The following is a 26,853-nucleotide window of genomic DNA, read 5'->3' as shown; positions in this document are numbered from 1 at the left end:
GTTGGAGATTTCAAATAAGAGAAACGAGAAAGTAGTCTTTACATATTTTCTATCTATGATAAAAAATATAAATCTATATATGATACAGAAAACTCACTTTCTTGTAGGCTAAAAACCAAGATATTTATTTTTCTAAAAATGCTTTTAATTCTCACAGCTTATATTTTTTTAGCCTTTTATAATCAATTTATTAAAAATATAAAAAATATTTTACATATTTTTTTCTAAATATGTTTTTTTAATGCCATTAGAATAACTATTTTATTAGAAGCATTTGTACAATAAAAAAAATTTATGAAGGTATATATATGTAAATATTAATTTTAAAAAAATATTTATGTAAAAATTAATATTTAGAAGGACACCTACGTAAAAAAAAAATTTTCTAGATAATATAATCAGTTTGTGGAGGCACAAAGTTAAGTTGAATTTTTCTTGCCGACCTATCCAAGTGAATTTTTGCGCGGGCACCGAGAAAAGGAGGGTCATAAACCCGCGCAACGTCGTCATCATCATCTGAGAATCTGAATAGGCTCGCGGCCACCACCCGAGCGGCCACCCATGTCGCCGACCGCCACCACCATGTCCCCCGCCGTCCTTTCCTGGTCCCCTTACCTTCTCTATTCTGCCGTTCGCTTTCGCTCCTTCTCGAGGACTCTCGCGTCCGCCTCTTCCTTCGCTGCGCCCCGTCGCCCACCGCGCTCCTCTCGCGCTCTATCCGTCCGTGCCTCCTCGGCCTCCGACCCGCCCCTCGAGGTCGGCGTCAGGGACTCCACCACTGTCCCCGATCGGCTTGGCGACTGTGAGCGCTCTCTTCTCTCCTCACAATTAAAAGCTCCCGTTTAAGATGTTTGTATGATGCGATGCTCTTCTTTTGATACTTATGTTCGTTGTTGAGTTGGTGAATTATTAGGAAATGAAGAACAAATCCAGTTCTTGTAAGCTTGCTCGTGACTAGTTAGTTAGCAGTCAAGTTGAGAGTGCTAAAAATTGCTGCAAACATTGTTTCTTATGCTCTGTATAAATTTTTCAGAGGCCATTTCTATATATATATATATATATATATATATATATATATATATATATATATATATATATATTGTTGCTTATTTTATTTCTTCCCGTTTTATTTGGGGTTTAGATTGTGTAGAGGATAATGAATCGATTGTAAATGCTCCTTATTATTGCCACTTATGCGCAACCTAATGCAATTTAAGGGGTAGGGCCGAGGTTAGAATTCCCCATTTGATTTCCATCAATCATAATCTCATGTCAGATATGACACATTGCATTGTGTACGTTGTTAAGAAAGCCATGCGTTTCTTGCAACATAGTTATGCATTATAACTACGTTCGTGCGCAAAATATTTGAAATGCTATGCTACTAATCTTACTATGTTGTTCGGAACCTATTCCTTAGTATAATTGTTAAAATATTTGGTATTAGGGAATTGCTGCTTTACTTATGATTTGAAAAATTAATACCTTTTTCATTCATATGAATGTTTAGGCCCCTTTTCACAAAGGGCTTTGGTGACTCTTGAGGAGAAGCACCTACCTTATGACATGAAGCCGATAGATCTTGCTAACAAGCCAGAATGGTAAATCTATTCTTATTGCTTGATGAGAAGAAAAATATAAGCTATACCAACAGTTTGAAGTTCCTCATATTGTCTTTTTCTTCCCATTAACAGTACTTTTGACTTATTGCATTAGGTTTTTGGAAATCAGTTCTGAAGGTAAAGTTCCTGTTGTCAAACTTGATGCGAAGTTGGTTGCTGATTCAGACATCATCACCCAGTCGTTGGAAGAAAAATACCCTGATCCACCATTGGCAACTCCGCCAGAGAAGGCTTCAGTGTATGCATTTTAAATTATTTATGTAGTTTGGCATCTGAAATATTAAAGATGAACTATGATCCATAGTTATGTTGTTTTATTTATTTCTTCCTCAAATTTGACTTTTATCTGATTGTCTATTATAATTCTTGTTATTGGTGTCACAAATCCTATCATTATACTATCGTAGCATGGATATGAGTGGTTATATGATCACCGGATATTGATGTTAACATTATTTGTTTCATAATAAACATAAGTATCTTCGTCTTTTTATATTGGACATGCCATATATTCATGTGACATAGGGTTGGGCGAGTAACTTTAGGTTAGATGAGCCCTTAGATATAGAATTCATTTTGTTTTCCTTCTTCTAGATCTAACTATACCTTCTGGTATTGTCATTTGAGATGTGTTGATTTGTACCTAGGCGAAGGAGATCACAACAATGCTTTGTTGGGTTGAGGGTCAATGATGAAAGAGATTTCCAGGCTCTGATATAAGCTGTTTAAAATCTGATTATGGACATATCTCCTGAGTCTTTATGGTATGGAGAGAGGAAGAAGTTAAGAGCAGATATTTAATAATCTGGGGTTAACAAATAGGTTGTGAAAGAGGATAAGAGCAAAGTATTATCAGATATGCTGATCTGATCTGCTGTGCAGAAATTTTTGCAGCAAGGTAGTAGGACAAGAAAAGAAGGTAACAAAAAGGAAGAGGAGAAAAGGATTGTTCAGTGCAGCAGCTTTTTAGCTATTCTAATTCTCTTCTCCTCTTCCTTTTCTGTTAAGGTGTTTAAGGAGACAGACAGAGCTGTTGTCTCACAGCAGACAAATATAAATGGATAAAGGAGAGGAGGAAATCATGAAGGAGTATGAAGAAAGAAGAAGGAGGAGAAGAGGGAAGGAAGAGTCTGCGCTATGTACCAAAAAAAAAAGAGAGTGTGCTGAGAGGAGCTGCACCTTTTTTTCTTTTTCTTTCCTAATCTCTGTGCAATTTTCTGCAGTTCCAGCTAGCCTAACTCTTTTTATTAGATGATCAGCTGTACCATTTACTTGATTGAGTCCATCTAGGATTCTGTGAGAAAAGAGAAGCAAATAAATTTTATTTTCAATGATCTCAAATTTGTCTCGGATCCACTTAAAATAAAGACGAGAATCTGAAAATGTAATAACCAGTTCAAGTGGTTCCTGCAGTTTCTTTCCAATGTCTCTAGAATCCTTAAGACATTTTCAGAAGTCTATGTCGTCCTATATAGTTAAATAACCTGCCTAAGTCCTTTTGCCATTTGACTTGTTTCTGACTTATGGCAGACCAAACCCAAGCTCATTTGTGCTGCCTATAGCTGGCTGCCTAGCTGCAATAATTGCTTTCGCTATGAACAACTCATCCACAAGTCAATTACCTCGGCAAATTGCTTTTTCCTAGACTGAGGTTTTCTTGTTGTAGTTTACATTTGTCAACCGCACATCAGTCTGCTTTAACTATGGTAGGATTTGCGACATGGTCAATGCTTGCCCTCATCTTGTCCATAGAGGCAAGAAGTTTATTGGGGCAAAAAAAATGATCATTATTGATCCCATGTTGGATGTGCTGGCTGATGCAAGATCTCTTGGGGGTGGCCTGCTTATATGTTGGTAGATTGAACAGGTTTGGACAATTAAAGGTTTTGCTTCCTTTTGGTGCTTGCTATCCTATTGCAGAAAATAGGGCAGAAGTGAACAATTTTTTGGGTTAATGGAAAGAAGGAAGTTTTCTAGGTTTGCTGTAGGATGCAAGGAATAGATTTTGGTGTTAGGAAATATTTCTTGGGGTTTTAGGATTAGAGGTCTTATCTCTTATCTGTAGAAGTGGTTGTGATGAAGTAGGATTCAAAAATCTGAAGTATTGGAACTCCACATTTCGCATCTTATATTAGCCAATGACCTGCATGTATTTTTCATATGGATCAAAAAAGTTACAATATAGATGAAAACAACTAGATGATTTTTTTTTTGAAGGATACACAAATTGATCATAGGCAAATTGACAAGTTGCTACCCACCATTCAAAAAGAATTGCAGCATTTTCTTCTAGTCTTCTCTCACATGGCCAAATGGTTCTCGAAATGCCTTCTTTCTGTTACATGAAAGTTATGAAGGCCATTCTACTTACTTTTGCAAATGTTGTAGTCTTGATATGGTTTCTGGGGCATTATTTAACAATTTGTAAGTTCCCTAATCCCCATTACTGAGGCATATTATGCCAATGCAGTTCATAACTTCACATTCCGGATGCAGACCATGTTCCTAGGTGGTTTGCCTCTCTGTGAGCATAAGTCCTATTAGAGGAAGGAGAGATTTGGCAATATAATTGGCAGATTGTATGTAGAAGTGATCATACTTTGATGCCTTTACTCTTAATATTAGGAGAAGCGAGAGCAAGATTATTTAAGCAACAATAATATGACAAAACCAAAATTTAAAACTTTACTTTAGTAAGACCAATCAAAGATCAAAATCATCACGTAACTGGTGGAAGCTCCCACCCTTGCAGGCAGTATGTCTATCCTTTTGGAGGATGAAAGTATGGATTTTCATGTGCATTCTGGAGCAGAACGGTCCATCTGGAAGATAGTTTCAGTTGTCATGCAACTCTTTTGGCTGTAGAAAATCCAATGAATCTGACCCTTTGATTGCTTGTTTCCTGTCCCTTGCCTTCCTTTCATCTCTGAAAGATAATTCTATGGTCAAGTGGTTTGTTTCACTTCCAAAATCCTACTTATCTGTCCCTTTGATTGCTTGTTTTCTTTGCCCTTTCTTACTCTTCATATCTCTGTGTAAACAAAAGAATACAAGATAGCTAATTAAACAAAACAAGATCAGAATCCAGGATGAATGAAATTGCGATGAAGCGGCCATTTATCATACATAGGTACATAATCATATGCATGTAATTATTTATATAATTGTATGCATGCACACAGACCAGAATTTCTGCGTGCATTTGGTGGATTATATGCACACTGAATAACAACAGATGTAAGACACATGTATCTTGGCATGTATGCTAAATTTTTCTGATGGAATCAACATTGATACTATGTACACTAAATAATAATAAGATGTAGCTTTCCAATGGAACACTGAAGATGAGGATCCTATAATTATTACTTATGCCTTCTTCAATACCTTATCATACCATAATTTTGTGTGGGTGCTCTTGTGATGAATGCTTTAGTTGTTACTGAATCAACATTTCCAGTTCCATTTTATTGAAGTCGAAGTTAGGTAAATAAAAAAAAAAATAGTTTAGATTTATTGTAGTTTTGAGACTTTTATTCAGGTAATTTTGTAAAATAGGTTTGTTAAGTAGTAGTTGTCAGTTTTTTTTTTGCAATTTTAGGTATCTTTGTATAAAAGTAATGGAGGATTTCCATCGTTGCCCTAGAGAAGTATTTCGTAGACTAGTTACTTGGTTATTCCTACTTTAGCCGTAGTAAAACAAGTCATAAGAAATCATAAAAGGGTCTCATGACTGTCCACTAGAAGCATTTTGCATGAATTGTTTGAATAAATGAAACATTTCTTTTGGCCATGTTTGGTCCTTCCAACCAGTCCAATCCCTTCCCCCCCCCCACCCCACCCCAAGTGGCCTCTCTTCTATTGTGTTTATATCCTATTCTCTCTTGATGTTGGTATTTTCTTCTTTATACTTGATGATTAGTTACATTGATTTTTCTGCATCTCATATTAAATTTCAACATGTAAGCTTTTTGATCTTCTGAGTTCTGCTTACAACTCAACATTAGATCCTTTCTGATTGCTACTAAACCTTCTCCATCTCAGCGTTTCTAGTACCCTTGCAAAATCTGTAATTGTTGGGCAGGTTTATTGATTTCTCATATTAACTTTCAACATGTAAGCTTTTTGATCTTCTGAGTTCTCCATCTCATATTAAATTTCAACATGTAAGCTTTTTGATCTTCTGAGTTCTGCTTACAACTCAACATTAGATCCTTTCTGATTGCCATTAAACCTTCTCGATCTCAGCATTTCTGGCACCCTTGCAAAGTCTTTAATTGTGGGGCAGGTTTATTTGATTTCTCATTTAATTATAATAATCAAAACTTTTCTTTTCTCTCCTATTTCTGAAAACTGGATAGCAAGCTAGATATTTGTTCATAGGATGGTAGTGGCCATACGTAGGCCATTGCTAATTGGTCCTACATCAATTTAATACTAGATATGAATGATCCTACTCTATTTGTCTTTTCTTTTCCTTGATCTCCTTTCTATTATTCCCTTGATTGCCATTTTCATCATGTTAATTTTAAGCGTGAGGTTCTTTATTAGTACATGAGGGAGGACTTTAGGCTTATGCACAATAAGTTGCCATCAGTATACATCAGGATGAAATCTATCAACAATGAATTGGTGTCAATGGGTGCTGTTCTGTAATCATTTGCAATAACATTGTGTTAAAAAGCTCCCTAAGGCCAAACTGAGATCAAAAATCATATAATTAATGAGGCTAAAAAATTGTTACATGAAGAGGCTAGTATTAGAGATTCATTAGATGGAGAACATGTGATCAAGGATTTATCAAGCAAACTACCATAGTTAGTGTTGGGGGAATAAGGTTTTTCCCCCAAATGACACGAATGCCCCAAAGAAGCCGCACAATCGTCGACCCTGGAAGGCCGAAGTCGGCACCCGAACTCGGAACCTCCGACCTAAGAGAAACCCCAATGCCCGAGGCCTACTTTTGTCAGCCACCTACTACGGCTATACGTCTCCGAGGTCCGGCCAGAGACCGTACTATGACGCCCCTCCGGCATTTATGGCGCATGACCGCTGTGATCCTCCGGCACACTCCACAATAAATATGAATCTCCAGCTTACTCCACAATAAATATGGATCTCCGGCTTACTCCACAATGAATGCGGATCTCCGGCTTACTCCACAATAAATGCGGATCTCCGGCTTACTCCACAATAAATGTGGATCTCCGGCTCACTCAACAATTAATGCACGTGACTCCTGTCATCTACGGACTCCCAGCTCTCCACGGCAAATAAGCCCAGCAGGGTCTAGTCAACTGTGATAAGTCTCTGATCTCGGCCATACCTCCGACACTGATGCAATAAATTCGCCTGGTAGCGTGCTAGTTCGGGTTGTACAACGCCCTCATCGCCGACATCAGTGCAATTATTCGCCTGACCAAGCGCCGACCTGAACGACATGCCGAGCCGTACTACGGCTTCGCCCCGTTACATCGCAGGTAAACCGACCCCCGGTCTATAAAAGGGGGTTGGAAAATCGATACTGGGGACGGGCACTGTTTACCTCTACTCTACACGATTTGCCCCCTCTCTGACTTGAGCGTCGGAGGGCCGGCGCCGGAAGACCCGGCCACCGGCTCGTGTGCAGGCACCCAGACGGAGGACGCCGCCCACTGTCGGATCGTCGCCCAGCCGCGGGAATCAGCCGCTCCTTCTCGCCGATCGTCCCAGACGGAGGACGCCGCCCGTCGACGGACCACCGCCCCGCCGTGAGTAACCACCTCCCGCTCCCTCTCCTCGACCGAAGATTGCCCCCGGGTCCAATTTCCAGCAACAGTTGGCGCTAGAGGAAGGGACCGAGTAGCAGTCATGAAGTTGAGAAGTAAGGGAGCCTCTAACGTCTCCCGGCGTCCCCCGCAAAGTCCTGGACACTCCGTCCAGAATTCCCCAACTCCAGCTGACCCAGGTCCTCAGGTCCAGCTGGAACAGTTCAATGCCCTGGTACAGCAAGTCCAGGCCCTGGCCGCCGCCGTGCAGGGCCTACGGCGCGTGGAAGCTTCATCGGCGCTTCCCCCGCAGGCCCAGGCCCCGCCGGAGTGTCTCCCCAACGGCCCGGTTCTCCCCAGTCAAAATCTGCATGGCTCCTCCAGAGCCAACAACGGAGAACGGGCTACTCCCCGTAGGGAGTTACCGAGAGAAGGTTTCGATCGGAGACCCCAACTTTCCGAGGCGGAGTCAGCCCCGGACCGCCAAGGGCCGGCGCAAACCACAACGACAATCCCACGGGTGGGGGAGCTCGACCGAAAAGTTGAGCATCTGGAGCGCCAGATTGCGGCACTCCACGGCAAGAAGGCAAGACAGGAAGGGGACTTTGAGTTCACTGCCAAGTCCCCCTTCTCCCGCCAGATCGAGGACGAGCCGGTTTCCGTGAGATTCAAAATGCCTCAGGTGGAGCCCTACAGCGGAATCACCGACCCCCTCGACCACTTGGAGAGTTATCGGGCCCTCATGGCCCTACAAGGGTCCTCGGAGGCCATACTCTGCAAAGCCTTTCCAGCGACCCTCCGAGGGACCGCTCGGCTTTGGTTTTCTGGACTGAAGCCGAACACGGTGTCCTCCTTTGAGCAGCTCGGCAGGCAGTTCGCCACCAACTTTGCTGCCAGCCGGCGCCAGCGACGGACATCAGACTCCCTCCTGGACATCAAGCAGAAGGAGGGGGAGTCCCTCAAAGAGTACCTGGACCGCTTTACCGCCGCCACATGGGAGGTCCGCGAGCTAGACCAGTCGATAGCCATGTCGGCTCTGAAAACTGGGGTTCGCTCCTACCGATTCCTCTTCTCCATCGAGAAGAGCTTCCCGGCCGACTTCACCGAAATGCTGGCCCGAGCCCGGAAGTATGCCAAGGCCGAGGAGGCAGTCGCCTCCAGGCGGGGAGCAATCGAGCCCGCCTCTAAGAAGCAGAAGAAGCGCCGCGAGGAGCGCGGCCGACAAAGGAGCCGGTCTCCCCGCAGAGAGAAAAATCTCCCCAGACTGAGGAGTCCGCCCCGTCAGCAGGGGCGACCTCAGCAGAGGACACCTCCTCGTCCGAGGTCTCCACCACGGCCCCGGACGTACCAGGCGAGGTACGAGAACTATACACCCGTCAATGCTCCCCGGGCCGAGATCCTGATGGAAATTGAGGGTCGGGACTTCTTCCGACCCCCGCCTCCTATGCGAGACACGGGATTTCCCCGAAATACCAGGAAGTATTGCCGCTTCCACCGAGACCGTGGGCACGACACGGAGGACTGCTTCCAACTCCGGGACGAGATAGAAGCGCTCATCCGACGGGGAGTACTCAACCGGTTCGTGAGGAATCGACCTGAGGAAAGAAGGCCGGCGGAGAATGTCGCACCAACCGAAAATCCAGGCGACAACAGGCCCATCGCCGGCACCATCAACATGATCGGGCGGGCCTCGGCAGGAACAGCCGCCCAGAGAACACCCCCGAAGCGCCCACGTACTGATGAAGTCATCTCGTTCTCGAACGAGGACTTAGAAGGGGTCGAGACCCCTCACGATGACGCTGTGGTCATCTCCATGATTGTAAATAGGTTTGATGTAAAGCGTGTCCTAGTTGACAATGGAAGTTCAGCCAACATTTTGTACTACCATGCCTACCAAAAAATGGGGTTGACAGGAGGACATCTCCGGAGAATCAATGCCCCGCTAGTCGGGTTTACCGGAGATGCGGTCTCGGTTGAAGGTGAGGCTAGCTTCCTTGTCACAGTTGGCCTCGCCCCCCGGGAGAGCACTGTGAGGATGGACTTCTTGGTGGTCCGTCTGCCCTCGGTCTACAACGCCATCCTTGGGCGCCCAGGGTTAAACACCCTTCGAGCCGTGGTTTCAACTCGCCATTTACTCATGCGGTTCCCCACCGGCCAAGGAGTAGGCGAGGTCCGCGGAGACCAACTGGTCGCCAAGTAATGCTACATGGCGGCCCACACAGTGAAACAACCAGCTGAGGCGCCAGACCGCCCGACGCGCCCCTCACTCCCCATAGAAACCCTCGATGCGAGGGACACCCCCTGGAAGAAGCAAGTAGAGCCCGGTGAGCTCCTTATTCAAATCCCACTACGAGAAAATTTTCCCAAGCTAACCGTGCAGGTCGGCTCCGGCCTCGGCGCCCATGAGAGGGATCGCCTCGTCAGCTTCCTGCGGGATAATGCCGACGTCTTCGCCTGGTCGCCCGCGGACGTGCCAGGAATTGACCCTGAGGTCATGGTCCACCGACTTCAGGTGAAACCAACCAGCAGGCCTGTAAAGCAGAAGAAAAGAGGCTCCGCCCCCGAGCGACAACGAGCTGCGGCCGAGGAGGTGGACAAACTCCTCGGAGCCGGCTTCATCCGGGAGGTCTCCTACCCGGACTGGCTCGCCAACATAGTCCTCGTAAAGAAGGCTAACGGAAAATGGCGTATGTGTGTGGACTACACCGACCTGAACAAGGCCTGCCCAAAAGACAGTTTCCCCCTCCCGAGCATCGACCAGCTCGTCGACTCCACCTCGGGGCACCAACTGCTAACTTTTATGGATGCCTTTTCAGGATACAATCAAATCCGAATGGCGCCAGAAGACGAGGAGAAGACGGCCTTCATCACCGACAAGGGCACCTACTGCTATAAGGTGATGCCCTTTGGCCTGAAAAACGCTGGGGCCACCTATCAGAGGCTGGTCAGCCAGATTTTTAAAGACCAGATCGGCCGGAACATGGAAGTCTACGTGGACGACATGTTGGTGAAGAGCCGAGCGGCGGAACACCACATAGCCGATCTCGACGAGACGTTCGCCAAGCTCAGAAAATATCAAATGAAACTCAATCCGGCGAAGTGCGCGTTCGGGGTCACCTCGGGCAAGTTCCTGGGTTTCATAGTGACCCAGCGCGGAATTGAGGCCAACCCGGAGAAAATCCGGGCACTGCAAGAGATGTCGCCTCCAAAGACAGTTAAGGAGGTGCAGCGGCTCGCGGGGCGGGTAGCCGCCCTGGGAAGGTTCGTCTCTCGGTCAGCCGAGCGTTGCCTCCCCTTCTTCAAGAGCCTCAAACGGCCGAAAGACTTCCGGTGGACAGAAGAATGCCAGCAGGCCTTTGAAGATCTTCGGAGCCTTCTGGCTTCTCCCCCGCTGCTCACCAAGCCCCGGAAAGGCGAGGTCCTTTACTTATATCTGGCCGCCTCCCCAGCCGCAGTGAGCTCAGTTCTCGTCCGGGAAGAGGACAAGCTCCAAAAGCCGGTCTATTACACCAGCCGGGTTCTCAGGGATGCCGAGACCCGATATTCTAAACTTGAGAAGACCATCTTAGCTCTCATCATCTCGGCTCGGAGACTCAGGCCTTACTTCCAAGCCCACACGATAGCTATATTGACCGACCAGCCCATGAAGCAAATATTGCAGAGGTCGGATCGTGCGGGGAGGATCGCCAAATGGGCGGTCGAGCTCGGGGAATTCGACCTCGAATATCGGCCCAGGCCGGCTATCAAAGCTCAGATACTCGCCGACTTCATCGTGGAGTGCACCCTTCCGGACGACCCCGACCTGCCATCTGGACCCGCGGAGGAGGCCCCGAGGCAGCCATGGGTCCGGCACTCGGACGGGTCTTCGACCTCGGGGGGTAGCGGGGCCGGACTTATCCTCACTAGTCCAGACGGAGTGGTGGCTGAGCAAGCCCTGCGCCTCGAGTTCCCGGCCTCGAACAATGAGGCCGAGTATGAGGCCCTCATCGCCGGGCTCAAACTGGCGAAAGAACTAAACGTGGGAGACTTGACGGCATTCAGCGACTCCCAGCTGGTGGTGAACCAGGTCCAAGGAGATTTTGAAGCTAAAGAGCCATCCATGCAAAAGTATCTCCAAAAGGTGCGGGAACTCATATCTGCCCTGAATTCTTTCAACATTCAGTACATTCCCAGAACGGAAAACCTCAGGGCAGACCAGCTATCCAAGCTGGCAAGCTCCCGCATGAGCGAGCTTCCTAAGGGAACCGCGCTCGAGTATCTTCAGACCCCCAGCACGGAGGGACCCGAGCCTACCATGTGCATCGGCTCCGAGCCAAGCTGGATCGACGGGATCGTCTGCTACCTTCAGGACGGAACCCTACCTCATGACGAGATGGAGGCTCGCCGAATCAAGCGCCAGGCCCCCCGGTATGTCCTATACGAGAACAGGCTCTATCGACGATCATTTACTTCCCCCCTTCTCAGATGCCTCCGCCCCTCCGAGGCGGACTATGCTCTCCGAGAGGTCCATGAAGGGATCTGCGGAAATCACCTGGGGGGCCGGGCCTTGGCCCATAAGATCCTGCGGCAGGGATATTACTGGCCCACACTCCAAAAAGACGCAACAGATTTCGTCCGCAAGTGCGATCGGTGCCAGCGAAACGCCAATATCCAGCGCCGACCTTCAGCTCTGCTGACCTCCATCATCGCCCCCTGGCCGTTTGCCCAATGGGGGATCGACATCCTGGGGCCCTTTCCCCTCGCCACCGGACAGAGAAAGTTCCTGGTCGTCTCCATCGACTATTTCACCAAATGGGTCGAGGCCGAACCTGTCGCCCGGATCACCGAGCAAAAGATGCGGGATTTCGTGTGGAAGTCTATAATCTGCCGATTCGGACTACCCCGTATCCTTATATCTGATAATGGTCGACAATTTGACAATATTCATTTCAGGGAGTTTTGCTCTGAACTCGGCATTGATCATCGCTTCACCTCGGTTGCCCATCCCCAGACAAACGGGGAAACCGAGGTAACTAACCGAACTATTTTGCAGGGACTTAAAGCTAGGCTTGATCGGTCCAAAGGACAGTGGGTCGAGGACTTGTACAATGTCCTTTGGGCGTACCGGACCACGTTCCGACTACCCACGGGAGAGACCCCCTTCAACCTAGCATACGGCACTGAGGCCGTCATCCCGCTGGAGATCGGCCTGCCTTCTCCCAGAATGGAGCATTACGACCCCGACACCAACTCTTCCCAGCTAAGGAGCAACTTGGACCTTGTCGAAGAAACGAGAGAGATCGCCCGGGTTCGCATGGCGAGATACCAACAGCGAACGGCCCAATACTACAACTCCAGAGTCAAGCCCAAGCTCTTCAAAGTAGGGGACCTCGTCCTCAGGAGAGCCGAGGCTTCTCAACCGACCGAGCAAGGAAAGCTCGCCCCAAATTGGGAAGGGCCGTATCAAATCGCCCGGGTACAACGACCAGGGGCATACAAATTGAAGTCCCTGGAGGGGACTCTGATCCCACGAAGCTGGAACTCCGAGAATCTACGGATGTATTACCAATGAAACCCTAAGGGGTTCAAAACAATCAGGACAATGGACTCAGCTCCTTTTTCTGCAAATATTTCTCTCACCTTGATAACTGTAATCCTCTTTTAATATTGGGTCGTCTGTGATCCTCAGATTCCCCGGCCAAAATCGGGATGCCTCGAGGTTCGACCGTAGAGTCCCAAACTCCCTCGACCTCGGGAAGAATCGCAAGACGACGAAACGTGGAATGGAGCAGGATTCCTCGACTAAGGTCGGGATGCCCCGAGGGTCGACCGTAGAGAACCAGACTCCCTTGACCTCGGGAAGGCGCCGTGAGGGGTGGAAAGGGTGGCTCCACCTGGGGCGCCACGAAGTGGACCCCCAGGAGCGGTCGACGAACCCCGATCCCCGAAGCGAGCGATCCCTCGACTAAGGTCGAGATGCCCCGAGTGTCGACAGTGCGTACCCAGACCCCTCGACACTTCGGAAAGACGGGGTAGTACCTTCGCGGCCCCCCGTGACGCTCATCACCAACAACGGGGTAGTACCTTCGCGGCCCCCCGTAGCGCCTCCTCGACTAAGGTCGGGATGCCCCGAGGGTCGACCGTAGAGAACCAGACTCCCTCGACCTCGGGAAGCGTCGCAGGTCGACAGTGCGTACCCAGACCCCTCGACCTGACGAACGATTCCTCGACCAAGGTCGGGATGCCCCGAGGGTCGACCGTAGAGAACCAGACTCCCTCGACCTCGGGAAGGCGCCGTGAGGGGTGGAAAGGGTGGCTCCACCTGGGGCGCCACGAAGTGGACCCCCAGGAGCGGTCGACGATCCCCGATCCCCGAAGCGAGCGATCCCTCGACTAAGGTCGAGATGCCCCGAGTGTCGACAGTGCGTACCCAGACCCCTCGACGCTTCGGAAAGACGGGGTAGTACCTTCGCGGCCCCCCGTGGCGCTCATCACCAACAACGGGGTAGTACCTTCGCGGTCCCCCGTAGCGCCCCCTCGACTAAGGTCGGGATGCCCCGAGGATCGACCGTAGAGAACCAGACTCCCTCGACCTCGGGAAGCATCGCAGGTCGGTAGAGCGTGCCCAGACCCGCCGACCTGACATATGATCCCTCGACTGAGGTCGGGATGCCCCGAGGGTCGACCGTAGAGAATCAGACTCCCTCGACTTCGGGAGGTACCACAGGTCAGCAAAGCGTCCGCGGACCCGCCGACCTGACACAAGACCCCTCGGCCAAAGTTGAGGTGCCCCGAGGTCCGACCACAGGGTCTCAAACTCCCTCGACCTCGCAAAGAGCTACAAATCAATAAAGTCTCCCCAAGCCCTCTCAACCTCGGCGGGTGCTGTCGGGTCCGTGAGAAGCCCGAGCCCCCTTAAAGTCAAAAATGACTCCGCAGGTCGACGAGGAAGGGAAGCAGCCTACTCCACCATGCGAAGCATAACTCTGAGAATGAAAGAGGTACATTCAACTGGACGCCCTCCTTGTCAAATTTTATTTACATATTGCTGAGCGGAATCTTAATGTTGAAGCCTTATCTCGCCCCAAAGTCGGGCCTCTCTAACGGGTCGGCTTAGGATCGACCTCCTAATTACATTATGCATGCACCGTTCGTCAAGTCTCCGAAACTGGTACAGAGGATTTCATAAATTAGTGCCCGACTTGACTCTTCGACGTAAACTCCTACGTCCGGCTAAAAAGTGGTCCCGGCCACGAATGCGCCAGCCAAACACGGGTACCAAGGCAATCTCTGGAAACCCCAGCCTTGCTCACCGAAGCCTCGGCAGAGTCCGAGAACAATAACTACGAAAACCTTCGGTAATAACCTGCCTATTGGCCCGCGCTCCCTCTGAGGAGTTTGGAGTTAAGTTCGGAGATCCGACTAAACTCCCCGATTAGCGGCACGCACAGACCTAGTCCGGTCTTAGTTAAAGGGCTAAGGCCCGACCTCGACACCTTGGGACTTCCCTAAAGGTTAAACGCGATGACCTCCACGACTCCCAAATCCGAGCTATAGGACTTAGAGAAATTTTCTAAAAAAAACTCAAGACTCGGAGCTCCTCTTCGTCGGGATGACTGGAACCCGAGAAGGCTAAGACGTAGCCCGGGAAGAAGGGCAACTTCGTTAAGCAGCCTGGAAATTAAAATGCAAAGCTAGGCCATCGAGGCTGTTCGCTAAGGCCCTGGCCTCGGTCACGACAACAGAGGGAAAGATGAACACGGAATGGCAAAAATACTTTTTCATTAACAAAGGGCCGGAAGGCCAATTACAAAATTGGAAGTCGGCCGCTCAAGGGCCGACCTCGGATACAATGAAAAAGAAAGAAAAATACGCTAAGTCCTAAGCGGCGGGAGCCACATCCGGGGGGTCGTCCGGCACATTGATGACCTCAAGACCTTCCTCCGGAACAGGCTCGGGGTCGGGAGCAGGAGCTTCGGGCACCACCTCCGGGACAGCGTCCGTCTCGGCCGCCAGAGCCACCTCCATGACACCGTCCGCCTCGGCTACCCTCGTCGAAGGCTCGGCGGGGTCTTGCTCATATATTCCCGCCTCGGATGTCAGGATGGTGGGAAGGGCTCGCACGTCGGACCCCCAGCCCCGGTCCTCCCTCGGACGGACCGTCGAGAAGTCATACTGAGGGCAGTACAGGCGCACTTGCTCTCGGAAGTTCTCGAAGCCTCGAAGGAAACCGTCGACCGTCTCCTCCTCCAACATGTCGCGGAACTCTTGCGACTCTTTGAAGAGCTCCACGGCGTGCTCGGCTAGTTCGAGAGCCCTCCTCTCCCGGGCCTCAAGTTGCTCGAGTCGGAGGCGAAGGGCCCTCTCCTCATACTCGAGGGCCGCGACCCTGGCCTGGACCTCCCCCAAGCGCGCCTCCGTGCCGCGCATGGTTGCCTTGGTCATGGCGTGAGCCGCCTTCTCCTCCTCAAGCGCCCCCACCACGGCAAGGCGCTCGGCCTCGGTGGCCGCCCGCCGAGCCTCGGCCGCGGCCGACACCGCTTCTAGCTCGGCGATTCTTTTCTTGGCCGGCTCCAGCTGCTGGCCGAGCTGCCGAACTTCTTCTCGATACCCGTGGGCGAGGAACGCCATGGTGTCGAGCTCGAGAATATGCTGAAAAAAAAAAAAAAAGAAGCGAGGGTATTGTGAGTTGAAAGGCACGTATGCACGCTAATAACTCAGGAAAATTAAGAAGGGAACTTACCCGGGCGGTGCTGCAGTAAGCACTGCCGGCGACCTCCTCCAGCGAAATCCCCCGGAACACGGCCCGGTCCGCTGGGAGCACTGCACGCCGCAACATGGAGCGTGCGACCTCGGCGTCCTGAAGGGCCGAGCTCCCCTCAGGAACGGAAGAGTCTGGCTCAACCGACTCTTCTCGGAAAGCTCGGGAAGAGCTCGGCACGATCGGACCCGAGGTCCCGGAGCCGCTCGCCTCGGGGCCTCGGGCAGGCCTGGGTCCTGGCTGCTGCGGCCGGGCCACGGATGATTCCCCCCGCTGGGCAAGGGGGGCAGGGCAAGGAGGGGCCGATGGGCTCGCACCACTGACCACCCGCTCCCGCCTCGGGTCGGCCGCAGGGGCCCCCGTCTCGGGGCCACTCGTCCCGGCCGACGAGGAAGCGCCGTCTGTCCTCGCCCTCCTCCGAGGCTGGGGATTAGCCCCCCCGGCCTCGGCCTCCCGCCTCCTCAGGCGGGAAAAAAGCGACGTGTTACTGGTCGGCATGCGGGGAATATCTGAAATCAAAAATTTTGTTAAGTGTCAGGCCAGTGGCAGTAAAAGCGAAAGACAAAGAATGAAAATAACGTAGCCGCCCTTACCCTCGGGGCGCGCCGAGCTCAGACCCACGCTCGCCAGGGCGTCCTCCCGCAGGAGCTCGGTCAGGTCGTTGCCCCCCCCGAGGGCTCGCACAGAGTCTAGGATCCTCAGCTCCCTCCCCGTGGGCTCGGAGAGTCTGTTGAGGGCCTTCAGCCGTGGGTGTCCCCACCTCGGCTCAAACCCCCAAGGCGCCGCGGACGCCAGGAAGAAAAACTTCACCTTCCACTCGTGGATCGAGGAAGGGGCGCCCCGGAAGAGTGACATACCGCCCCGAAAGGCGAAATATAGCCACCCTGCGTCCGCCGGGTTCTTCTTTAACAGAAAACACCGGCGGAAAAGGCCTACCGTGATCGGGATCCCGTGCCCGAGGCACAGGGACAAAAACCCGATTATGGTCCTCCATGAGTTCGGAGCCAATTGCGCCGGGACGAGCTGGTACTCGGCCAGCAAGCTGCTCACGAACTCATGGGTGGGAAAACGCAGGCCCGCCCAGAGTGTCTCGCGGTAAACCGCGATCCGACCTGGGGGCGGCTGCGTCACCCTGTCCCCCGGCCCTGCGGTTTCAAGACGAAACCCGGGCTGGAAGAAGAAACGGGAGCGGATTGTCTCCAGTTCCTCCTCTGACATATTCGACCCAACTTCTTCGGGACCGAGACTCATTCTCACAGAAGAATGGAGTAAAAATTAAGAGCAGAAAATGGAAGTTGGCAAGGAGAAGAAAAGAGGAAACTCTAGTGAAAACAGGAAGAAAACCTACTGGACATTGCCAGAAATTGCTCCGGGCACCGCCGGCAAAATTCGGTTGAGGGAGAAAACAAGGAAAAAAAAGACGACGAAAATGAGGGGAAGCCAAACAAGACCTTTAGGGCAGACTCGTGGGGTTTATATAGACCCCCCTGACGGCCCGGATCGATGGGGTCGGTTCCCATCCCCCGATCGGGCTGCGCCACGTGGCGACCTCTGAGGCCGAGGCACTGCATCCACTCCGGATCAATAAATCGAATACGAAATCAAAGTGTTGTCCCATCGGATCTCGGGACCTCATTATGGGTCCACAGAATCCCATCGCCTCGAAGAATGAGCGGACGGCACCCCCGCTCCCCTCGTTTAATAAAATCTGGGACACGTGGAGCCCCGGTGTGGCCTCCACTCCCCCGAAATTATGACCCGGTAACACGAAATCGGAAGCGTCCGACCCCTGGTCATGCCGCGTGTCCGTTTTGAAACCCAAAATGGCACGCTCATTGATGAGCGGGAACTCTCGATTGTGGGGCCGAGGCGCCGCCTCGTCGAACCCGAGGACCCTCATCCTGGGTCCGCCTCACAAACCAACCTCGGTAATCCAAGAGACACCGCCCCCGCTATAGTCGCCTCGAAAGACGTAGGGATATGGACCCCATCATTAATTCGCCGAACAAAGTAACCTCGAAACGCCCAAGGGCGCAGGTCCTACCACGAAAATTCCAAGAAACATGAGGGTGCGGACGAAGTTCGCCCCCCAACTTTAACGATGGACTTTACTTCCTACGTCCGAGCCCACAAGCCGCTCGAACTCGGAAGTCGGAGGGTAGTGTTGGGGGAATAAGGTTTTTCCCCCAAATGACACGAATGCCCCAAAGAAGCCGCACAATCGTCGACCCTGGAAGGCCGAAGTCGGCACCCGAACTCGGAACCTCCGACCTAAGAGAAACCCCAATGCCCGAGGCCTACTTTTGTCAGCCACCTACTACGGCTATACGTCTCCGAGGTCCGGCCAGAGACCGTACTATGACGCCCCTCCGGCATTTATGGCGCATGACCGCTGTGATCCTCCGGCACACTCCACAATAAATATGGATCTCCAGCTTACTTCACAATAAATATGGATCTCCGGCTTACTCCACAATGAATGCGGATCTCCGGCTTACTCCACAATAAATGCGGATCTCCGGCTTACTCCACAATAAATGTGGATCTCCGGCTCACTCAACAATTAATGCACGTGACTCCTGTCATCTACGGACTCCCAGCTCTCCACGGCAAATAAGCCCAGCAGGGTCTAGTCAACTGTGATAAGTCTCTGATCTCGGCCATACCTCCGACACTGATGCAATAAATTCGCCTGGTAGCGTGCTAGTTCGGGTTGTACAACGCCCTCATCGCCGACATCAGTGCAATTATTCGCCTGACCAAGCGCCGACCTGAACGACATGCCGAGCCGTACTACGGCTTCGCCCCGTTACATCGCAGGTAAACCGACCCCCGGTCTATAAAAGGGGGTTGGAAAATCGATACTGGGGACGGGCACTGTTTACCTCTACTCTACACGATTTGCCCCCTCCCTGACTTGAGCGTCGGAGGGCCGGCGCCGGAAGACCCGGCCACCGGCTCGTGTGCAGGCACCCAGACGGAGGACGCCGCCCACTGTCGGATCGTCGCCCAGCCGCGGGAATCAGCCGCTCCTTCTCGCCGATCGCCCCAGACGGAGGACGCCGCCCGTCGACGGACCACCGCCCCGCCGTGAGTAACCACCTCCCGCTCCCTCTCCTCGACCGAAGATTGCCCCCGGGTCCAATTTCCAGCAACAGTTAGGAATGTCTCAATGTAGAACCTTGCAGTCCATGGACCATCATTGTTTGAAGGAAGATTGAAATAGTGAAGATACACATGATGTAGTCATTTTACTTCTATGAAGTCAATAATTGAGATTCAGCATGATTTTCAAGATCCATTAGATCCTAGATTGAAGAATCCTTTGATCATCTGTTTGTAGCAAGGTTTGTTGTACCAGTCGGTACTAGTGCGTACTGATCGTATCGTATTATATTGGTACTAAATTGGTATGCAGTACAGAAGGTGTACCAACATTCGGTACTCCGAACTGGGCCCTATATAGGGTGGTACTAGTGTAGGATCTGGTATCGAGATGGCAAACCTTGGTCTATAGATTAATTAAGTGGCACATGATTGCATAATCTGATCTTTCAATCACTAGAAAACTATACACTACTTTTCTTCAAAAAATCCTAGAGATCTATACACTACTTTTCTTCAAAAAATCCTAGAGATCTCACAATTGAGCATGATGATATAAATTATCAAAAAGATCTTGAGGATGAGATCTACGTAGCATAAGCGAATGATGATAAATAAAAAAAGATCTATGATATTTTAAACATTTATTTAGGTGACTTCAAAAATAGGTTCTAAAGCCTTAATTTAATTATTCTACAATAAAAGGCCTTGATTTAATTAGAATTGGTTGGGGAAAGTCCTACCTTAAGTAGATGTCAGGCTAAGTCATAGAATTTTTAGGGTTTGATTATCTTTTTTGTTTTAAATATCTTTCTATATAGGTATTATGAGTTTCAGAATTTTGTATTTTAGGTTATCAAGAGTCTTAGCTGTAAAACAAGTTGTAAGAAAAAAAAAGGTCCTATACTCCAATGGCTCCCTGTTATAAAGCATTGCATGTGAAATATTTGAATGAATGAAAGATTTCTTTTATCCAGGTTCAGCCCTTCCTATGCCATCCAATCTCCCTCTCTCTCTCTCACTCCCTCCCACTCTTCACCCCACCTCTTGAATCCCCTACCTTTGTATTTTATTCTCTTCACAATATTATCTTCTTTTTATGCTTTCTGTCGTCTTGCTGTAAAAATTCTGCATCTCACAAAAAAAATTTTGCACAAGAAAAACTCCTGTCTTCTAAGTTTTGCTTCCAAGTCAATGTCAGATTTTTTTTTTTAAATTCTTCTAATGCCATCATACCTTTTCATTTGTTCATTACAATCAAATTTTCCATTTTCTGTCCTATTTCTGGAAACTGGATAGCAAGCTAGATGTGTGCTCAGAGAACCTTCCACACATATGCAAGCCATCATTAATTTGTCCTGTATTTATAGGTCTTCTGTTCGCAGGTTCTCAAACACAATCACAATGATACTGATTGTTGGGGTTGCTTTTTTATTGTTTTGCAGGCAGACAATGTAGCTTGGATGTCTGTGTTTATTCTTAACTTCCTAGTGCATTAGATTTGATAGATATTTATGAACTTATCTTAACATTGTTCTACACAACTCAATGTTAATTTAACAGGATACAAGTGATATTATATATGATTAATTTTTTTTATAGTTTTGCATGCTCTTTCTTGCAGTGGTTCAAAAATTTTCTCCACATTTATTGGTTTTCTTAAAAGCAAAGACCCAAATGATGGAAGAGAGCAAGCATTACTTAATGAGCTGACATCCTTCGATGATCATTTAAATAAAAATGTGAGTTTATCATGTTCTTATCTTTACTTTATTCTTGATATATTTTCTTGCCATGTATTTCTAAGCAGTTATCTGTTGCTATTTTCCTTTTTTTTTCTCGGTGGAAGTTCAACGATTTTGGTACAGTACTAAACTAGATGGAATTGCATCCATGCGTTTAGGTTTGAGATCTCTATTTGATGATATTAATATCATTGAACTTCATTAAAAGTTATGGTACTAAACTAGATAGAATCATCCCAAAACTTTGCAAGTTTTGTGACGATTTGATATCATTAAAGGTTACCAAAATCCTAACCCTGAAGGCTTCTAGATAATGACTAACTTTCTATCAAAGTCGCCATGCACTGTGGATATCTAGATGAGAGTGCACCATAGATTCCAAAGAGGTTTTTAGTCAACTTTTTGTAAGGGAAAATACAAAACCTATAGGATAAGGGGTGGGTAAGATCTAGAATGTGAAACCTAAGATATGGTAAGTCAAGAGGGCTATTAACGAAGCAAAGGAAACCCTCAAGACAGGCTGAGCCTGAGGGCTTGGCGCCTACTCACCTAGATAGCTGAGGAGGCTATCTTATATGCATACTGAATAGGTGTTCACAAATGACCCTCCTTTAACTGTGAATGCTTGTGTTTGGCGCTTAGGGAGAAATTTCAAGGTTTCTAAGGTATACAATCAAAGGATATTGTTAAGAGACATGTAGAGAGATTGTGGAGTGGTTTTTTGGTAGAATTTAGAGATGTTAGTCAAGGGGTTTTGTCTCCTATTTTGTTCTCTTTTAATTCAAAATTTTTGGGGATCCTATAGATGAGGTTAAGGGAGATCATGAGGCTGATGTGAGAGGATGTGAGATGTTGCAATGTCCGCCTAAGGCAAGCAACAAGCAGGGGAAAAACAAGGACAACAATGTTGGGGTGGGATGCTAGTTGGTACAATAGTATTATGTTTTTTAGCAGGCTGTTGGTTATAGCGTGCTGGCGCCTCTTCACTCCTCTCACTTGGGAAAGATTTTTCAGTACTTTTTTAGATAACCTGGTTGAGAGAGTGCGAAATATTGGTGTTAGTTGAGCCTATGTAACGCCGCCACCTATTGTTCTTCGTCCCTCTACTCTCAATCTTCCATAAGCACCATGTGTAATTATAGCATATCCAATAAGCCGATTCCAATTTTAGCAGAGAGAGAACCTCGCATATTCGGCTTGTTAATACTTTGAGCTTAAAACCTTAAGTAGCGCTCTATTTATTTACTAGTCAAGCAAGCTTATTCAAGTCTCAGTGTCAAGCTATACATAAAGCTTGTTTCTTTTAGAAGAAAGAAGATTACTTGTTTCTTTCGTTCATTTGACAACCTTGTGATATTTGAAATACTAGTTAGATTGTCCTCTCAAGGAAAAAAGAAGACAGAGAAACAATAGCTAAAGTACAAATGACTGAGCTTATGTACTTGTATCTAATAAATTATACTCTAATACAACTTACATTAGTTGTAATAAAGTGATAGATGTGGTTGTAAATAAAACATAATAGAAATATTTTAGAAGTATTTTAGAAATAGAAATATCTTTATATGGGAAGTTGATGCACTTGTACAATATTTGGAGATCTCGGATAATTCTAGCTTAGTAACTAATAAAATCATTGTGATAAGGTTTCTCTCCTGTCCTCTCTTCAAGAAAAACCACCCGTCCATGTTTCCTTGCTGTGCGTCATTCATGTCAAATACTCCTTTCGTTGGGTAGAATCGGCGGACAAAGCCCGAAACAATCCTAGCGATAAGCTTCCCAACCAGTGGCCTCCCAGCTACTGGTTCATGGTGTCTCTTTTCCTCTATCTTCTCATCTCCATCCGTTCTTTCCACCCACCAGACCTCTCCCTCTCCCTCTCTCCTCCTCAATTCCAAGTCCAAAACCTTTTCCCTTCTCAAGGATAAGGTCCTCTCTCTCTCTCTCTATCTCATTTTTCATGCAAATTAAACAATTTCTGTTTTGCAGCTGCAGGATTCGCACAATGTCTCTTCAAAGCCTCTATGGTCACACCTAGAGAAGTTCAGTTTGATGCTTCAGTATGGAGTTACTTTTGCCTTCGTAAGACCAACCCTTCTTTTCCATTTCTTATTTGCATGAAAAATCTCTATGTATTGCTCACTTTGACTCCAAAAAGTTTACAAATTTTATATAATGGAATGTTGCATTCTAAATGGGTGTGCTTCTGCAGGTTGAGGCATCATCTGCAATGGCCGTGACTGGAGAGAATATAGAGGAGGATTTCATGACAACGTTGATATCAGGAGGAATTGTTGCAACTTTGTATGTTTTCGTGTTTCCGGTAAGTAATGGATAATTGTTACCTCCTTAAGTCAGTGACTATTTGTGGTGATTTGTTATGCTCTAATTGCAGCCTATCATCTTGAACTGGTTGAGGCTGCGATGGTATAAGCGCAAGTTCTTAGAGACATATCTGCAGTTCATGTTTGTGTTCATCTTCTTTCCCTCGTAAGTAGATTCAAGAATGTTTGCTTTCCTTAATAAAAATTTTATTACTTGGGAAACTTAAGGAGTGCCTCTATTAATAAGAAAAAAATTAAAAAAGTATGATTTCCTAGACTATATTACTGGGTAATTTAAAACAACTGAAATGCAGCTAGTACAGTTGGTAGCGGTATCAATGACCTAGGTTCACCCACCTTCGCCCGATTTTCAGTTGGATTTCTTCCTATCATTGTTCTTTAAAAAAATCTAAAAATACGTGATGTGCAATACAAATATTAGATTCTTGATTATGATTCACAAATATTAGAGCAAATATGGACTAAATTAAGTGGCTTTAGATTTTTGCTACAAGAAATTAGAAAATTCCTTTAGCATGTTAAGAAATGTGCATCTTATGACCATTAAATGTGTGGATACCCTCCAAAATGTTGAATTTTTAATTTTTAAGAATTTTAGATATTTGTCCTTTTAGACATACCATTTTGCATGTTGTCAGTTATGATTAATGATGTGTACTCAACATGAAAGTTTTTTGTTGTTTATCATCATATTTGTAAATAAGAAACTTTGCTTTACTTTACTAAAACATGCAGTTATAGGCCTTTGTTACAGAGACATGAATATCCAATATTGAGTAAATTCAAATTCTTTCATTGTGAGCTAGCATAAACTTCATTTAAAGCATGAAGTTACACCGTTCTGGTGATGTGGGATGTGCAAAGTCAAATTTTGCAACAAGTTGATTATTTATGTTCTTATTAGAGCATGTTTAACTTCACAATAGGCAGATCCTATCGTATAATTATGCAAAGTATCTAAAAGTAGGGGTCAACTTAGGTGGGTCTAGTGAGCTTAGAGGGCAATCCAAGCCTAACCCAAGATAAAATATCATTGGCCCAAAAATCAGCATGATAGAATCTTGAACTTAGCACTACCAACCAAGGTAAAGCCCAAGTTCAATATTTTAAGTTGTGTTCAAAATTGGTTGTATGGTCGAGTCAGGTTAGGTTGGTGTTGTATCACTTAGAAAGAAAGAGATAGAGACGATGGAGACCATAGAGACCCTAGAATAGGGAGAATCCAAAAAAAATACATAAAATGAGAGTGCACCTCGAGATGAGAGCGTTTGAGGCAAGTATTAGCAGTAATGTGGTTTGTCGGAGGGGATTAGTCTAGACCTAAAATTCCGTAGAAAGAAAGCATACCTCGGGATGATAGCATTAGGTGCTAGCAATTAGCGATGATGGGGTTTGTCAAGGGGCTTAGGTAGACCTAAATTTTGGGCTTAGAGTGTAAAAACACTAGAGGGAGAGAGGAATGAAGAGAGAGAGTGGGGCTAGATAGTGGGGGAAACCTGCCTCGAAGAAGGTGGTGGGCTAAGTCGAGCATATATGCAAGCAAGGGCATGACTTGGTTGCTAGAATCAGGAGTTAGTGCGGGAGCGGCTATAGGTAGGTTGGGGGAAACTATTTTGAGAACTCTTTAAGGAATCACTTATGAAGTAGTTGCAAGTTCAAGATTTCGAAGAGTTTCTGACCAGTTGCCTTAGGTAGAAGGTTCCTGATACTAATGGGCATGAGGTTATTGTGCAAACGTGAATAGCGGGGAGTAATTGTGAACAGAGAAGGGCATGGAGCTTGTTAGAGCTAGAGATTGGTGGGTGCTCAGAGGCAAGAGGCAGAAGGGGTGAAGGAGAGGTTGGAGTTTGGAGAATGTCTAAATGGGTGGGGCATCAAGAGATATGAAAATAATAATGGAGCTTGAATTCTGTGCCATTTCTATCATATATAATATACAATGTTTTATTGTTATTCTCGGTCCGGATTGGATCGACTTGTTCAAGATCTCAACTTGAGTGCAACCTAGATTTTGGTTAGTTTGGGCTTTGCCAACCTAAGCTTGATCTGGTTTTCTACCAAACCCGCCCAAGCCAGCACAATGTCCTGCCATTCTCTAAGTGGCTCTGATGGTAAAATGGAGCCTCTATTTCATAGCTTTGGTTTCCTTGGGGTACTTTGAAACATTTGCAGCTGCCACATTTTCTGCTATTTTTTTTAAAGACCCGGGTTATAGGTCTTTGCACGCTTAAATTAATCTCCTACCAAGATATCACATTCTGCTACTCCAGTTACTAGGTTGGTTAGTGATATTTGATCATTAATTATTTATCATGTGGTTGCTCATAGTGTTCAATTATGATTGAATCCATCTTAAATAAGCTAATGAATGTAATTTTGCTTTGCAAACAACATTCGATATCAACAACATGTTGACATTTTGTTGAATGAGTTTTAAATTTTTTCAAGGTTGCAACTTTCGTTGGCCAGCATACTAGTATACTTTCTTTGAGACTAAAAGTTGTAGGCATCAGATAATTAGGTCCTATGATTACAATGTGAAATGCAACTGTGGAGACCAGGTCAGTCCATGAAAAAATTCTTTTGATATCCATCTGATGGTACGACAGTTCCTCGTACACTTGAATCTATGCTTATCTAACATAACTAATGCTAGCTCATTATTTATTAAAATCCTTTGATGACCAAAATTGTTATACTTGAAGAACACTATGACATTCTTTGGAGTTATTTTGTAGAGCAGCACACAGTTATGAAGCTTGCTACAAGGTCAATCATAACTACCACTAGAAAAGAAAATGCTATTTTTCAAGGTAGTGAGGATACATATGTGGCCTTTCATGACTTGCTTCACATCTCAGATTCAGAGTGATAACAGTTGATTGTACATTATTAATAAGATCAAAGATTGACATTTTTTTTAAATCACTTAACAAATGATCCCATGGTCATTCTATTGGCCTGTGCCATGATTTCCACAATGGGGTGAATGTGCATTGCTTGCTTTATGGAAAAAATCATCTCATTAAGTATATTGATGCCACAGAACAAGCCTGTGCATGATTTGTTTTTATCTTTCAGTTACTCATATAAATTTTCTTTTGTATGAAGATTGATGTTATGGGCACCGTTTGTCAACTTCAGAAAATTTCCAAGGGATCCAACAATGAAGTATCCTTGGTCCACTCCAAAAGATGATGTCCCATTATATAAATCTAGATGATGTCCACTTGAATATGTATACCTATGCTTCATGATATGTCATGTTAATGTCACTGAAATTTAATCGAATCCCAATGAAGTTTTAATTTATGGATACATGCTTTTGTTCATGTTAGTATTGCTTCATAGATTCTTATTCTAACAGCTCATCTATATAGTACTTGATAGTTGGTCTTCTCATGCATTGGTTATTTTCTTTTTAATGGTAAACGTTGATAAAAGGTTTATTGATTCAAAATCAATAGAGGAGCATCTAAATCAAAGATCCATACCATGATCATGATGTGCATCATAAAAAAAGTCTGGAAATTAAAAATTGCATGTTTT

General features: G+C 46.8%; 1 protein-coding gene across 3 annotated transcripts; it reads left to right on the top strand.

Annotated features, from left to right (window-relative positions):
• Positions 1-426: 426 nt before the first annotated feature.
• On the top strand, positions 427-26,622 carry LOC103723625 (putative glutathione S-transferase DHAR2, chloroplastic). 3 transcript variants are annotated; one of them, XM_088714047.1, is made up of 8 exons: positions 427-802; positions 1,511-1,601; positions 1,717-1,860; positions 20,839-20,956; positions 22,949-23,041; positions 23,172-23,282; positions 23,355-23,425; positions 26,416-26,622. In XM_088714047.1, the coding sequence occupies exons 1-8, from the start codon at positions 562-564 to the stop codon at positions 26,525-26,527; spliced, it is 981 nt and encodes a 326-aa protein (XP_088570173.1). In that variant the 5' UTR covers positions 427-561; the 3' UTR covers positions 26,528-26,622. The 3 variants fall into 3 exon arrangements, with proteins under 3 accessions (XP_088570173.1, XP_008812810.3, XP_038975479.1); XM_008814588.4 differs by having other exon boundaries at positions 23,355-23,449; XM_039119551.2 differs by lacking the exon at positions 23,355-23,425.
• The last annotated feature ends 231 nt before the right edge of the window (positions 26,623-26,853 follow it).

Source organism: Phoenix dactylifera, chromosome 18 (assembly GCF_051530095.1).
Source record: "Phoenix dactylifera cultivar Ajwa chromosome 18, Ajwa_hap1_PhDact_Kaust_v1.1, whole genome shotgun sequence".
Classification (NCBI taxonomy): domain Eukaryota; kingdom Viridiplantae; phylum Streptophyta; class Magnoliopsida; order Arecales; family Arecaceae; genus Phoenix; species Phoenix dactylifera.
Note: the sequence above shows the minus strand (reverse complement) of the source record. Positions and strands in the feature narration are given on the sequence as shown.

Excerpts from the sequence above, each read along its gene's own strand:
- LOC103723625 (XM_008814588.4), top strand. The coding sequence starts at position 562 with ATGTCGCCGACCGCCACCACCATGTCCCCCGCCGTCCTTTCCTGGTCC. Across the intron at positions 1,602-1,716 it reads CTTGCTAACAAGCCAGAATG|GTTTTTGGAAATCAGTTCTG; the intron begins GTAAATCTATTC and ends TTATTGCATTAG. Across the intron at positions 1,861-20,838 it reads CCGCCAGAGAAGGCTTCAGT|TGGTTCAAAAATTTTCTCCA; the intron begins GTATGCATTTTA and ends TCTTTCTTGCAG.